The sequence below is a fragment of the Trichechus manatus genome, unplaced genomic scaffold (assembly GCF_000243295.1).
Source record: "Trichechus manatus latirostris isolate Lorelei unplaced genomic scaffold, TriManLat1.0 scaffold00021, whole genome shotgun sequence".
Lineage (NCBI taxonomy): Eukaryota > Metazoa > Chordata > Mammalia > Sirenia > Trichechidae > Trichechus > Trichechus manatus.
The window spans coordinates 5,768,886-5,782,942 of record NW_004443957.1 but is presented as its reverse complement, the minus strand read 5'-3'; the positions used below and the strand labels follow the sequence as shown (position 1 = coordinate 5,782,942).

General features: G+C 50.3%; 1 protein-coding gene across 1 annotated transcript in view; it reads right to left on the bottom strand.

The window, feature by feature from the left end:
• Window positions 1-651: 651 nt before the first annotated feature.
• Window positions 652-14,057, bottom strand: part of PCNX2 (pecanex 2) — a 343,407-nt gene continuing 330,001 nt past the window's right edge. Inside the window, exons 32-35 of the mRNA XM_012554495.2 lie at window positions 13,348-13,511; window positions 10,660-10,689; window positions 3,506-3,942; window positions 652-1,198 (exon numbers count right to left, since the gene is read on the bottom strand). Coding sequence (XP_012409949.1) covers window positions 1,025-1,198; window positions 3,506-3,942; window positions 10,660-10,689; window positions 13,348-13,511 — 805 coding nt within the window. The 3' untranslated portion in view covers window positions 652-1,024. The remainder of the gene's footprint in view (window positions 1,199-3,505; window positions 3,943-10,659; window positions 10,690-13,347; window positions 13,512-14,057) is intronic.

Here is a 14,057-nt window from a genome sequence, read left to right as displayed (position 1 = left end):
CTGTTTTCTGAATGGAGTATTTCTAACCATTATCTTTGCAAAAGAGTTCAACAGATCCATGATTGTACTCTTCCTGGACTGTGTTTCAGGACCCCTTCCCCTCCCTCATTTGCACAAGAATCCAGGTTTCTGCTCTATCCAGTGGAAGTCTTAAGATGGAAAATATATGTCTCAGGATTTGCCCAAATTTCATGCAATAAAGGATCAACTTGTAGAAGTGACACCGGTTTCAGCACAACTGGAACCACCGGACACATCAGTAGGTAGAAACATTTTAATTCCAAAAACAACGGTGTGTGCAAGTGTCGGGTGACACGGTGAGGACTGCCGGGCTCGGAAAACAAGCATGCGTTCCGCGAAACCCGCAGGAGTGCTGGGCGCGCAAGGCTTGGCCTCCCGAAGGAGATCATGGGACTGCAATCCACGAGCACTGGGGTCTGAGAAGGCTTTCCATGCGCTGATGGTTAGATTCTAAGTGCGTGTCATCTGTATCCTGGCCTTCACAGAATACTTCAGACATGACTGCATGCACTAGCACGTATCGTGTAGTAAAGATGTCACTGTTGTATGCTTACTTAACACCTGCATAATCACAAAGAAATGAGGTTTTCCTGGAAATGTATTTAGAGTTACCTTAGTGCATTTTACCAGCTGATGTACAATGAGTGCTGCTGCTCGTCTCTTTTCATAGTAACATGTACAAAATGCCAATCACTGAGCGTGCAGTTGTCTTATTTTCATCGGGACAGGAAAGAGTCAGCCATGTGCTCTACTTACTCTGGTTGTTTTTAAGATAGTAAATGGCTGTGTTTGAAATTTCAAATTCTGAACGTGATTCCTCTTTCCTCACATGAGAAGTTTTCAGGAACCTGAGATTGAAATTAGCCTGCTTTCTAGAACAGCTCTCACATAGATTATGACATTTGCTGTTTTCAGTTTGGAGGGCAAGGGGAGAATGATAAAGGTGGGCACTGTGGCGGACCCACAGTTCCTGCAAGCACGGCCCGTTCCCGACAGACACCCGTTACTGCTCGTCTGAAGCACTTTGCTGGGAGGCCGTATCGTCCAGCCCCATGTCCTCCTGGCTCGCTCTTCGGCACATCACCCCCAGGTTCTCCGCCACGGCCCCAGCTAGACTTCCATCGCAGAGCTGGCCCTGCTCTGTGGCATCGACGGGTTCACACGGCTCTGAGAAGTGCTTCCAAAGAGAAAAGAGAAGCAGCGGAGAGCTCAGCACATGCCCATTGCCAGTTTCTCCTAGTCAGGACCCCTATCTGCCCAGAGGAGCTAAACCAGAGCATAAGCACCCCTGTGTCCAGCACCCATGAGGCCAGGTTTGAGGCTAGTTCAGACTACAGAGGCCTTCGAGGAAAGGACAGAAGCCATAGTCTACCCGGGGCCTCTGGAAGAGGCCTTTTCTCATACAGTCTGGGTATGTTGGCAAGTGATGGCCTTTGGCAAAAGGTCACTGTGTGCCTGAATGGCACGTGTCCTGTCATACACACTTCATACACACTTAGCCCTGCCATGGATGCTGAGTTCCTGAGTTTTGGCCCACAACAGGAGCACCAGGCCTTTTTATTCCGGACACGCATCGTCCCATGGACTTAATCATCCTTGTTGAAGAGAAGGAAGGGGATGGGTCCCAGAGCCACACACACCTTTAAGACTGTGACTTAAACAAAGGCTACAAAAAAAAAAAAAAAAAAAAAAATACCCATTGCCGTAGAGTCGATTCCAACTCAAAGCGACCCTATAGGACAGAGTAGAACTGCCCCATAGGGTTTCCAAGGAGCATCAGTGGATTCAAACTGCTGACCTTTATGGTTAGCAGCTGTAGCTCTTAACCACTACGCCACCAGGGACTGGAGGTGGGGAAAAGGTGTGATTTGTACATTTTTACTGAGGAAATGAGAAAAAAGGGAAGTTTATCAGCTTAGTTATCTAACTAACCAGATGCCCTCAAGTCAACTCTGACTCATGGTGACCCCATGTGTGTCAGAGTAGAACCGTGCTCCTTAGGGTTTTCAATGGCTGGTTTTTGGAAGTTGGTCACCAGGCCTTTCTTCCAAGGTGCCTCTGGATGGACTTGAACTTCCAACCTTTTGGTTAGCAGCTGAGTGTGTTAACCATTTGCACCACCCAAGGAATCTATTATCTAACTAAATTAAAACTCTGGAAGAAATCAGCTCCCTTCCTCTTGGCAGGTGGCCTGTGAACTCCAGGAAGCCATGATCCTGCCAAGTGATCCCCATTGCTGAACTCCATGGTCTTTCAGGCCAGTGTGTCTCAGTGTTGGTGTCAGGGTGGCTGAAGGCAGCAGCTGTATTGTGTCCATGGGAGAGGGAGGTACATTTATCGAGAGAGCATTGTCCATGGAAGCAGAGAACAGTGACAGATAAGAAGGCTCAGGGTAGCCACCCTTCTCTACCTCCCAGTAACTGCACTCAGGACCGGAAGCAAGCAGGGTGTTACACTCATGCTTGATGAAGAGCACAAACCTTGGGCAGAAAATGTGCTAACATTCAAAAGGAACATGGGGAAACACCAAATCTGAGGGCTACTTTTGCCCTAATGCTACCTCCTACTTTTCCCTCCCTACTATTTTATACAAAAGAACTGGGAAACCCTGGTTCTCTCTATCTCTCTATGCGTATATGTATCTATATATATATATGGAAACCCTGGTGGCAAAGTGGTTAAGATTTCGTCTGCTAAACAAAAGGTTGGCTGTTCAAATCCACCAGGTGCTCCTTGGAAACCCTATGGGGCAGTTCTACTCTGTCCTACAGGGTCACTATGAGTCAGAACTGACTCAACGGCAATGGGTTTGAGTTCTTTTTGGTTTATATATATATATATATACATATATATATATATGTGGGTGTGTGTGGGTGTATGCATGTGTGTATGTATATTTGAAGCACTAGTACTCATGTGATGTCAAATAGCTTGGGGTCTTGGATAAGTAACAGTTTATTTGCATGAAGTCCTTAAAACTCTTTCTCTAGTGCTGAAATAATCTATAAGTACTAGGCATCTCACCAGTTTTAAAATTAAACTGGATGGAGAGGAATCAATGATAACCTACCTCCAGTGTGAATGTGTTTCTTCTCCTCTCCCTTAGACCAGAATGCTAGAAGAAAATGAACTCAAACCTGCTTCCACTGTGTGCATGAGTGGAGGGCATCCCCCTTCCCATCCCCAGGTTCAACACTAAGGAAGACAATTCTGCTCAACTCCTGCATCGGGCAACCTCCAGCAGTGCCTGGTATTATTATTTACAGGACAGGTTCTCTATAGCTTGCCTGGGTCAGAGCGCTGCCCAGCTGTTTTGGGTCTAATGACCTGATTGTTTCTCACTCTGGGAGCCCTATTGGGAAGGTGATGCAAGTCTGCAGGCAGATGGATGGGCCTCATCAGGCGTCACCTGTTAGAAACACGCAGGCCGGGCACCCGTGTTACTAGCCTGCTCATGCTCCAGCCTGCTGATGTGTGTCCTTACCCGTGTGGCCTGGCCTGAGGCTCTGGCCGAGGGGCCCATCACGATGTTGACACTGCTGGATGACTGGGTGTCGCTGGTGTTGCCGCCCTCTGCGGCAGAAAGTCCGGAAATAACAAGGACACTGGAGAAGCTCCTCTTGCCAAAAAGGAAGCTCAGGGTGGAGCTGGTGGACGAGCCCAAGCTGGACCTGATCAGCGCCTCGGCCCGCTCACGGACGCTCAGGTGGCCCATCGTGGTGGCAGGCGGCGGCTGAGAGTGCAAGGACGCAGATGAGTTGTGTAAGGAAAGCTGGCTGCGGGACAGCCTTGGGGCCAACTCGTGGACTGATGTGGATGTCTGCATGAAGGGCTGGTGGCTGTCCAGGATGGGGCCCGACAAACTCAAAATGGGAGGTCTCTGGCTCAAAGACCCATGTGCCTGGACAGACTGGCTCCTGCCTTTGAAAGAAAGCAGAACACATTGTAGCCACAGGCGATTGCTAAAGACACCTGAGCCCTCAAGGTGGTGATGAGGCAGGCAGCCTGCTCTGTGTGGACCTAAGGGACCGGATGAGTCCACCACATCGGACACTGGAACTGAGACCAAGAACTGCAGGGCTCAGCCACTTTCTTCATACAAATAAGGCTGAGAACCGAAGGCGCTCAGCAAGATTGCATGACTGGTTAGTGGCCATCCAGGCAAGAATGCAGATCTCTGTGGTGGAGTGTGAGCCATATGGTAGAAACAGGCAGATTAACCAGTAAGCAAGGTATGCACGGGCTTAAACTGCGTTTACTTACTAATCTGTAGTGTGCAATTTCACGTGGATTTCACTACATCTTTGATGTGGTGAAAAATAGATGAAACTGTCCAGTACAGATTTGTAAATAAGCACAAGTAAACCCGTGCGTACCTTGCTTACTGGGTGATCCGTCCCTGGGTGGAAATATCACTGCTGCCCAAGGTGGGTGGGAGGTGCTGGTGTAGGCAGCAGCAGTTACGGTTACCCATTCACGTGGCTTTCTAGGGACTCTCTGGGTTTTGGCACTGAAAGTCCTGTGTCCTTGGAGACCCCCTCAGTCAGGAACGCACAGGGGTGATAAAGCAGCAGCATAGCTTGGCCTCAGTATGCAGATCCGATTTTGTAACTAGTTCCTGTGCTTACCTGGCTAGCGGGATAAAGGACAGCATGCAGTTTTTAGCATTTGTAGTTGCCTTGAAAAGGAAACAATAGGGCTGAACCACATGCTGTGGCCTTTATTTTCTAGAACAGTTTCCCTTAAGATTGGGGTTTTGGGTCAAGCCGTCACAGACCTGTGCCTCGTCCAAATCCACTGTCCTGTCCCCTGGCGTGGCTCCCGCCTCCCCTCTGCAGAGGCCCTGCCCTCAGGTGCCCTTCCTGGCCCAGCTCATGCTGAGACTTGTCTGGACAAGGCATTTTTGACTAGAGGGATTGGTCCTGTCCACTTCTCTGGAAGAAGGAAAACCTAAAGAAGGTCTTCTTGCGCATGCTCTCCCTGCGCAGCGCATGTTGTTTCGCTTCATCAACAAGCCATTACAAAGAGAACGTGCGTGCCAGCATGTCTGGTCTGGGCGCTTAGCACAAGCATCCGTAATCAACTAGGATCTAATTTTAAAATATTTTGATGGTAGCAGCTAGTGAAGTCACGGTTCTACCAACTGCTTTATTGGCATGTCTTTGGAAGCTGCTACAATTAGGCACTGAATAAATAAAAATAGGAATAAATAGAAATGTTTTATTTTAAAATAAAAATAAAGTAAGTATTGTCCTATACATGTTCTCATGTTCTACTTCACCTCAAGTGCCCAAATGACTAATTGTCCTTTCAGGTGATTCTGAAATACTTATGTACGTCTGTTTATAAGACAACTGGAAAAGTGACCTATCTTTTGAGAAATAACTCCTTATTAACAAACATTAATATAGAGACACCAGGGGTCCCTCTCCCCCCACCAGCCCCGTCCCTCTCCCCACAGCAGCTGAAATAGTCCTGTGCCTCAAGGTGAGCTTAGCGCCAGCTTGGGCGCTGTGGTGGCTGGAGGGCTGAGAAATGGGGCACCCACCCACAGGGCTGCACATGGCCCGCAGGACTTGCACCAGCACCCAAGATGTATGTGTCAGCCCCTCGTGTGGGGCTGTCACCAGGGCTTCAAGGCAAGATGGACTACGGCCTTCCGAAGGTCCTTCCTGATGAGTTTAATATGTTACTCTCATAGAGGAAAAAAAGAAGTGGAGAAAAAGGACCCTGACAAATCAAAATTAAGAACAGAGACAGTGATTTGTTAGTTTATTCAAAGTTGGGCAAGGCCAAACATCTGTTTGTGATTTATACTGTAAAGCTGACCGCTGTTCAAAAATACTCCAGAGTCATTCCCGAGTCAGTGATTTTGATGCTAGAATGAAGACCACCCCTACTTGGGGAGGAACTTCCGAGCTAATACCAGGAACAAAGGGACAAAGGCCTCTCTGTGTGTCAAGGGGGAATGGTCCACGTAAGACGAGGACACTCCTCGAATTCATGGCCTTGAATTGTCTTGTTGCTTCTGTGCTTTGTTTTCTAATTTTACTTTTGCCAATTGAACAGTACTAACACACAGCAAATCATGCTAAATGATTTATGCTACTCAGGATCTTTACGCTACAGTTTAACTTACTTTGCCAATTACTTCATTATCAAATTTTGAGCGTTTCTAGGGAAAACCTTGCCAGAACCTGAGCTGAAATACCATATAAACTCTCCCTTCTGGTTCATAATCATGGCACCAGTCCTCTGCCTTTGACTGCTGTCTGAAAGGTTGTGGTGCATATCCCTACCAATAGGAGCCCCCCTACCAATAGGAGGCCCCCTACCAACAGGAGCCCCCCTACCAATAGGAGCCCCCTACTAATAGGAGGCCCCCCTACCAATAGGAGCCCCCCTACTAATAGGAGGCCCCCTACTAATAGGAGGCCCCCTACCAATAGGAGCCCCCCTACCAATAGGAGCCCTGCCATAGCCCTCTTCTCCAGTTTGGAATTCAGATTAGTTACGAGTTCCAAACCACTCTTCAGTAAGTCAGTCACTAGCCTCCACTGCTGGGAGATATTCTCATTTCCCCTGTGAAGTATGCTTTTTAGCCCAGCAAGCTGATTTCCAGCAGGAAGATTGCAGGTTGTCAGAACCATAGTTGAGGCTGGCACTGAGAATGCCTGGCAGTTGGGTCAAAGGGGATGCTGGGAGAGGAAGCTGCTTATAGGGACTCAGGCAGGACCCCATCCTCTGAGAGCCTGGCCAGGGTGCAGGATTAGATATTGGCTGGGAACTGAGGCAGGGACCACAGAAGGGAGGGAGCAGACTGAGGCAGGGACCATGGAAGGGAGGGAGCAGTTGGGCCCCTAGTTATTGGAATGGAGCCTGAGTCACGGTTATGGATTGAATTGTGCCCCCCCCCCCGAAATGTATTGGAATCATAATCCCTATACCCATGGATATGATCCTGTTTGGAAAGAGAGTTTTGTTTATTATGTTAATTAGCTCATACCCGAGTAGGGTGGGTTCTAAATCTCATCACTTTTGAGTTATAAAAACAGCAGATTAGACACAGAAATACACACAGAGTGAAGACAGATGCCAAGTGAGGATCATCTACAAGCCAAGGAACCAAGAAACACTTGGAAGGAAGGAATTAACACGTCTGAGAACTGCTTTGGAATTTTAGCCTCCAGAACTATAAGAAAATCAAGTTCCGTTCTCTAAAGCCACCCACTGTGCATTTATTTTACAGTAGCACTAGGCAAATAAGACAGTCACCATGAGTAAAACAAGATCCCTGTTACTAGAATTTGGTTCAAATTCATCCTTCAAAACAGGTCTGACATTGCTTCTTGGTTGAAGCCTTCCCTGTCTCACCTTTCTCCAGAGTGTCAGGTCCTCTGCCCTGTGACTCCATGAATACTTCTAGCATTGCATTTAGCACATTGCATTGCAACTGTGTGCTTACATTAGGCTCTCCACCCATCGGCCGTGATTTTCTGGAGCAAAGGACTACTGCACTGTTTCTCTAAGCTCAGCACCTAGCACACTGACTGGCAAATAAGGAACAAGAGGACACTACCTGCAAAACTGACCTTACACTGAAACCCTGAACTCCGTAAATCCCTGGCTAGCAACAGTTAGTCCCAGAAAGTTCAAGGTCTGTACAGGGGATCTTAAACTTGGCCATTGCAACCATTTGGGAAGCTCAAAAACTACCTTGACCTAGAGGGCTGAGATGGTGAGCCTCTGCAGGTAGGGCCTAGGTGGCCTCTACTGGGGACGAGAAGGTGAGCTGTGGGGAAGCTACAAAGGCCATTTCTCTAGTGTTCCAGGGTCAAGTGCAAAGATAAGGGGTTGAGAACAGCCTTTCCATCACTGGAGGGTGGCCTCTAACTTGCTGTGCTGCTTGAGCAATGGCCCTGGCTTCCTTCTGGGAGCTACGTGTCTCTGCTATTACGGACATAGTTTTTGGATTCAACTGGGAAGGAGGCCTAGAAGAATGCTAGAGAAGCTTGAGGCTGAAATGAAACCCAGGTATCTCCAAAGCACCAAGGGGTGTTTCATTCCAGAATATTGACCTGCTGGGAATGGCAAGTGGTGGCTGCCCCAGGGTCTGTCTATCCAAAGTTGCCTCCTTTGTCAAAGTCCAGGGTTCTCACCATTGGTCTAACCATCTGTGAAAGAACTACTTGGCACACTAAATACAAGTCCCCTGATCAGTGATGGCCAGGCCAGGAGCTCTTCCCATGTGGAGGCCTCCTTCCCTGGGCCTACTCTCCCGGGGACCACAGGCCATGTGCAGACAATGTTGGAAACAGTGTCTTGAGGTAAGTGACAACACTGTCCCTGACCCCCATGCAAGGCTAGAAAACCTCACAAAATACCCACAATATTTTCATCAGCAAAGGAGAAGGTCACGGTAAGGAGGGCCTCCTAGGTCAAGTTTTGGGGACTGGGACTTCTGGGTGCAGCTGTCTCTCCCATCACAGAGGTTTTGTGAGCATCTGTCAGGTGCTGAAGGTGCAATGGTGTCAGAACCATCAGGAAGTTGACATCTTCCTGGGCTTTAGCTCTCTAAGTCCTGAGGGTTCCCAGGGGCTGCTTACCAGTGGAGAGTGGTGGTTGGGGGGTGTTTCTAATTGCTGGGGGATCTGACAGTAAGAGACACAGGTCCTGTCTTCACGCTGTTCACAGGGAGAGAGCAAATGCAATTAGCCACAGTGGAAGGTGGCTTTAACTCAGTGGCAGGAAAAAGATGACATTTAATTTTTCTTAAGGTTGGGGAGGGGAGGAAGAGATGTCTGTCCTGAGTGTGGGATAGGCAATTTGTTCCTCTCCCATACCCATTTTGGGCCATTCTTGGTTTCTTGCAAGGGATCTTTGATGGCCAGGCTATCTCCAGATTTCCCTGCTGTCTTGAGGTTTTCCTGGGGGTCCCAGCTACTAGCTCCAAGCAAACACTCAAATACATTCTATCTGTCCAGTTCCCCCTCAGAGCGGGTGCTATGCTCATGCCACTGGCTTTGAAGCCCCCTCAGTGAGCTCTGAGAAGAGCCGCCCAGGAGCTCCCCTCCCAGGGGCCCTGAAGCAGCTGCCGGGCAGTGGGGTGAATGTGGAGGTGCTTGGGCGTGGCTGTACCTCCTGCAGCGTCGGCAGGCTGGGAGCATGGGAGGGACTAGTGCCCCACCGCCTGCCCTTAGCCCTCAGGGTCTCTTGGCCAAACGGTCTGGAGAGGAGGCCACTGGTTCTGCAGCACCTGCCTCCTTCACTGGCCCACCTGGGGATGGCTGGCCTTCCTGGGGGTGGGGAGCAGCCTGCAGAGGACAGTGCAGTGGTCCTCTCAGGAGTGGAGACAGTCCCAGCTCTGTGGCAGGGCCCTGTCAGGCGGAAGACACCACCACAAAAGCATCCAGCCTTAGGTCTCCTGTCTAAATCTGGTCCTGCAGGGTTGGGAGAACCTTCTGGCAGTAAAGTCAGGGCCCCAGTGGAACTCTGGCAGGGGCCAGGACACAAGGGCAGGGTGGTGCGTTTCAGGAGCAAGGTCAACAGCTCTTGGTCCCTGTGCTCTCGCTGTGATGAACAGAAGCTGGCCACAGCCAGAGTCCCACTTTGGAGTTCTGTGACTGAAGGGCCTGCTACCTCATCTTCCTGGAAAGCCTTCCTGGAACCACTAGTTTAGCTCTCTGCGTTCAGGGGGAACCACCATGACTCATTCATTCAGCCAATATCTACTAAGCACAGGGCCGCCCTTAGGCCTGTGCGGAACTGGCCTGCACTGCAGAGGTCTCCCCCTGGCATCCTTCAGCCGCCTCTCCCCACAGGGCAAGGAATCCACAGAGACAAGGAATGTGCCGCCTGCTCCCACACACTCCCCAGGACCTAGGGAGTCAGCACGGGGTAGCTGTTTGCAAGGTGTGGTTGGAACATGGACGCGTAGCACAGATTGTCCACACCTGTGCCTGCGAGCCACCTGCCATGTAAGATGGCCCCCAATGTACTCATGTCCCAGGCCCTGCACAAGTTAGCACCGGCCTGACGGAACACCAGTGTGTGCCAGGCACTGTCCTAGGAGCAGGGCCATGAGAAAACAAAGTGCCTACTCTAGTGGGAGGAGTCTCATCAGAATCAGATGTGTGCCAGCTGGTGACTGGTAGTAGGAAGGTAATAAAGCCGGGGAAGAAGACAGAGTGGTAGGGGACAGCCATGTAGAGGTGGGCCAGGGGCCCTCTGCTAAGGTGACTCTCCATCAGACCTGAAAGCATGAGCAAATGGGCTGTGCCGATGTTGGCGGTGCAGAGGCCAAGAAGCAGCAGTGCAGAGGGCTCGAGAAGGGTGAGCTTGACCAGGCTGCAGAACTGCAAGGGGCCAGCGGGCAAAGCAACTGGAGCAGAGGGAGCGCGGTCAGAGGGGGTGTCCAGCCAGCGGGGGCTGGAACCCCAGAGGGGTGGCAAGGGCTCATTCTTAGTGAGGTGGAAAGCCGTAAGAGAATGACATGGACTGACTTAGGTTACAATAAAATCACTCTGGCTGCTGTGTGAAGAGACTTATGACTGTGTGCCACACAAGAAGCCAGAGAGAGAAAGAGAGAAAGTTTTTCCTTTGTTGCAAGTGGGGAGGGGAGTGGCGTGCTGGTCCCACTCCCCTTCTCCCTGCCAACTGTCTGACCCTCTGCTGGGAGTGCCCGAGTCTCAGGAGAGCTTTCCTGGGGTGCCCTCCTGCCCAGGCATGCCAGCTAACGGAGCACAGGGGGGCCTGTGGACACCCCCTCCCCCCTCCACCTGCTGGGGAGAACCACTGCCCTGGCCTGCGGCCCCGTGCACAGTGCTTTGGGGCCCCTGCTTGGGGAAGAACTGGTATCAGATCTGGCGGGGGGTGGTAGGGGCAGAAGGAGAATCAGTTGTAAGCGGAGCCCTTTGCCAGAGGACAAGAAAACCGGGGACGGTACCAGCAACACAGACGGAGCTCTGAGAGGTGGCACGGTGTAGTAGGTGTTCAGTAAACTGTGGTTTCCATCAGTGGATTCCCAGGTCAGGACTGCTGAGGCCCCAGGGCCTGGGTAGCGGAAGTGCATGGTGCTGAGGACACAGGGTCTGGGGCTATCCTGCTTGGGCTCCACCTAGATCGGCCACTTACTAGCCGGGTGACTTGGGTGTTACTTAACTTCTCTATGCCAGTTTCCTCATCTGCAAAATGAGGACGATGAAAGTGCGTAGCTGAGAGTCAAGGTGAGGATCAAGTGAATTTTCACATGCAAAGTACTCGGACAGTTTGGTGCCCAGTAAACCCTTGAGAAACGCTACCTATCATTAATTATTATTACTGCAGCAAGGATGCACCAAAATAAACTGTGGGCACAGAAACAGCACAAGCAATAGCAAAGCCGGTTTGCTTCAAAGCTGCAGGTGCCAGCGGCTTTGTGAAGTCCCCTGAGCAGAAGGATGCGTCTCAGAGCTGGGGGTGACTCGGGCTGCAGGCAGGGCTGACTGGTGGTGAGGGCAGAGAGCACAGGGCCAGGCATGACTTGCTAACTTGTAAAAAGCAGAAAGCCAAGAGTGGCCTTGGTATGGCAGTTTTAAGAAGCAATAATGAATCTTGGGCTCTGGAAGATTCTACTCTGACATCAGCCCACAGCCTCATGTCTCCAGCTGTAAATGGGAAGAAGAGTTGCTGTCTGAGGCATTCAGATTCGAGAAGAGGAAGGACACCAGCTTGTTCCAGGCAGAGGCCAAGGCCAGTCGCTGGCACTGGTTCATGCACTGAGAGGGGAAGAAGGCGTTTTGCTCCATCGGACCCTCGCCCAGCCGCCTGCCTGCCTAGCTTCTGTCTCAGCACTCCTGTGGCGGCTCTTACCTACCACCCCTGCCAGTTGATAAGTCACCTGGACAGCACTAGCATATAGCCAACATTTAGGTATTTCTCCCCTTGGAAGCTACCTTGCATTTTCCCATCTGGAAAATCACTTGAGTGATTTTGAAACTTACATTTTCAAGCGATAATACATTTACCTGAACAATGAGAAACACCCTGCCTGAGAGCCAGCCACAGGGCTGGAGGGGCTGGGCAGGTGCTCTGCTCAGGGTTCTGGGCAGAGGGCATTAGGCTGGGATGGGGCGGGGTGGGGGTGGGGAGCCTTTTGTTCCCTTCTGAGCAGCTAATGTCTATTTACTTACCTACCTACTTATCTAACTACTCACCTACCTACTTATCTGTCTAGCCTATGTTTCTATAAATCCTTACTACTTCATTTAAATCCTTTGCCTTGCTCTGAGCACTCCCAGAAGGCAGGTACTGTTTCGTTTCATTCATTTGGTGCAGAGCTGGCAGGGGGAGAATACACACAGAGGTGTTTAATAAATGCTTCTGGATGTTGAGGAAGAACTGATCCCAAAAGTGATATGATTAACAGGTTCTAAAGGTCAAAACCAATGGCCTGCCTGCCAGCAGGAACAGGTAGAGCATCTGTCTCCTGCAATCACGAGAGGCTCATCTCTGCCAACCCTCAGGGTCTCCTTTCCTAACCCGCCTCGCCACCTCCTGGAGCAGCACCAGCAATGTGGCTGCGGATCTGCATCCATCTGGTCAAGCCCAGCTAGTTGGGCATTAGTTTAAACACGACTTTAAACACTAAACGCAGCCCAACCTTGGCCCATCCACCTCCTACATTCCCATCTGCTGGCACCCTTCTCACCTCGTTCCTGTCCTCTGAAATATCAAGCACAGTGGAGGAAGGTAAGAACTCGGAAAAGCAGGAGAAGGGGCAGAGAAGTTCGTGCACACCACACACTTGGAGATGCGCGGGAGTGAGTAACTCTCAGAAAGAGCAAACTATGGTGCTCATCAACAGCTGTCACAGAGCAAGGCACAGGCACACAATCACGGGGTTCTGGAGTGAGTGAGAGATGGATGGAATGGACTGATCCCTGGACAGATGGCCAGACAAGACAGTTGGGTGGCTGCCCAAGCTAACAGAAAACCAACCATGGCAACCCCATATGTGTCAGAGTAGAACTGTGCTCCATAGGTTTTTTCAGTGGCTGATTTTTCAGAAAGAGACCACCAGGCCTTTCTTCCGAGGTGCTTCTGGCTGTTTTCAAATCACCAACCTTTCAGTTAGCAGCTGAGTGTGTTAGCATTAACTGTTTGCACCACCCAGAGACTCCAAGCTAATAAACAGATGGATAAATTATCAGAGCTGAAGCTGACAGAGGTCTTTCCGGAGAGGATCTCCGAGAATCTCAGCCATTCTCTGGCCCAATAGGAGCTCTCAGAGGGTTGGTCCCAGAACCACGTGAGCCTTTATGAGCACCGAGCCTTCCTTGAACCCACCTGTCCTCGAGACCTCATCATGGTGCCCATCCTTCCTGGGCAGCTCTGCACTGCTCTCCTGGCTCTCTCCACCTGTGGCGTGGCCTGTGGATGGCGCCCTGGCTCCATCCACGTCTTCAATGTTGCCGCCGCTGTGCTGGCCCACATGGCAGTCCTTCCGCATTCTGCAAGTGGGAGAAATGCTTCAAGGATCCCTGCCAAACATTTCTTTTTTGTTTGTTTGTTTATTGTTGTAGTTAAAGTGAAAGTTTACAATTCAAGTTAGTCTCTCATACAAAAGTTTATACATACATTGTTATGTGACCCTAGCTGCTCTCCCTATACCGTGACAGCACACTTCTCCTTTCACCCCTGATTTCCCGTGTCCATTCAACCAGCTCCTGACCCTCTCTACCTTCCCATCTGATCTCTGTACAGGAGCTGCCCATTTAGTCTCACGTATTTACTTGAGCTAAGAAGCACACTCTTCACGAGTATCATTTTATGTCCCACAGTCCAGTCCATTCTTTGTCTGAAGAGTTGGCCTCAGAAATTGTTTTAGTTCTGGGCTGACAGACAGTCTGGGGGCCATGCTTTCTGGGGTTTCTCCAGTGTCAGTCAGACTATTAAGTCTGATCTTTTTGCTAGAATTTGAGTTCTGCATCCCACCTTTCCCCACTCCATCAGGGACTTTCTGTTGTGTTCCCTGTCAGGGCAGTCATTGGTGGTAG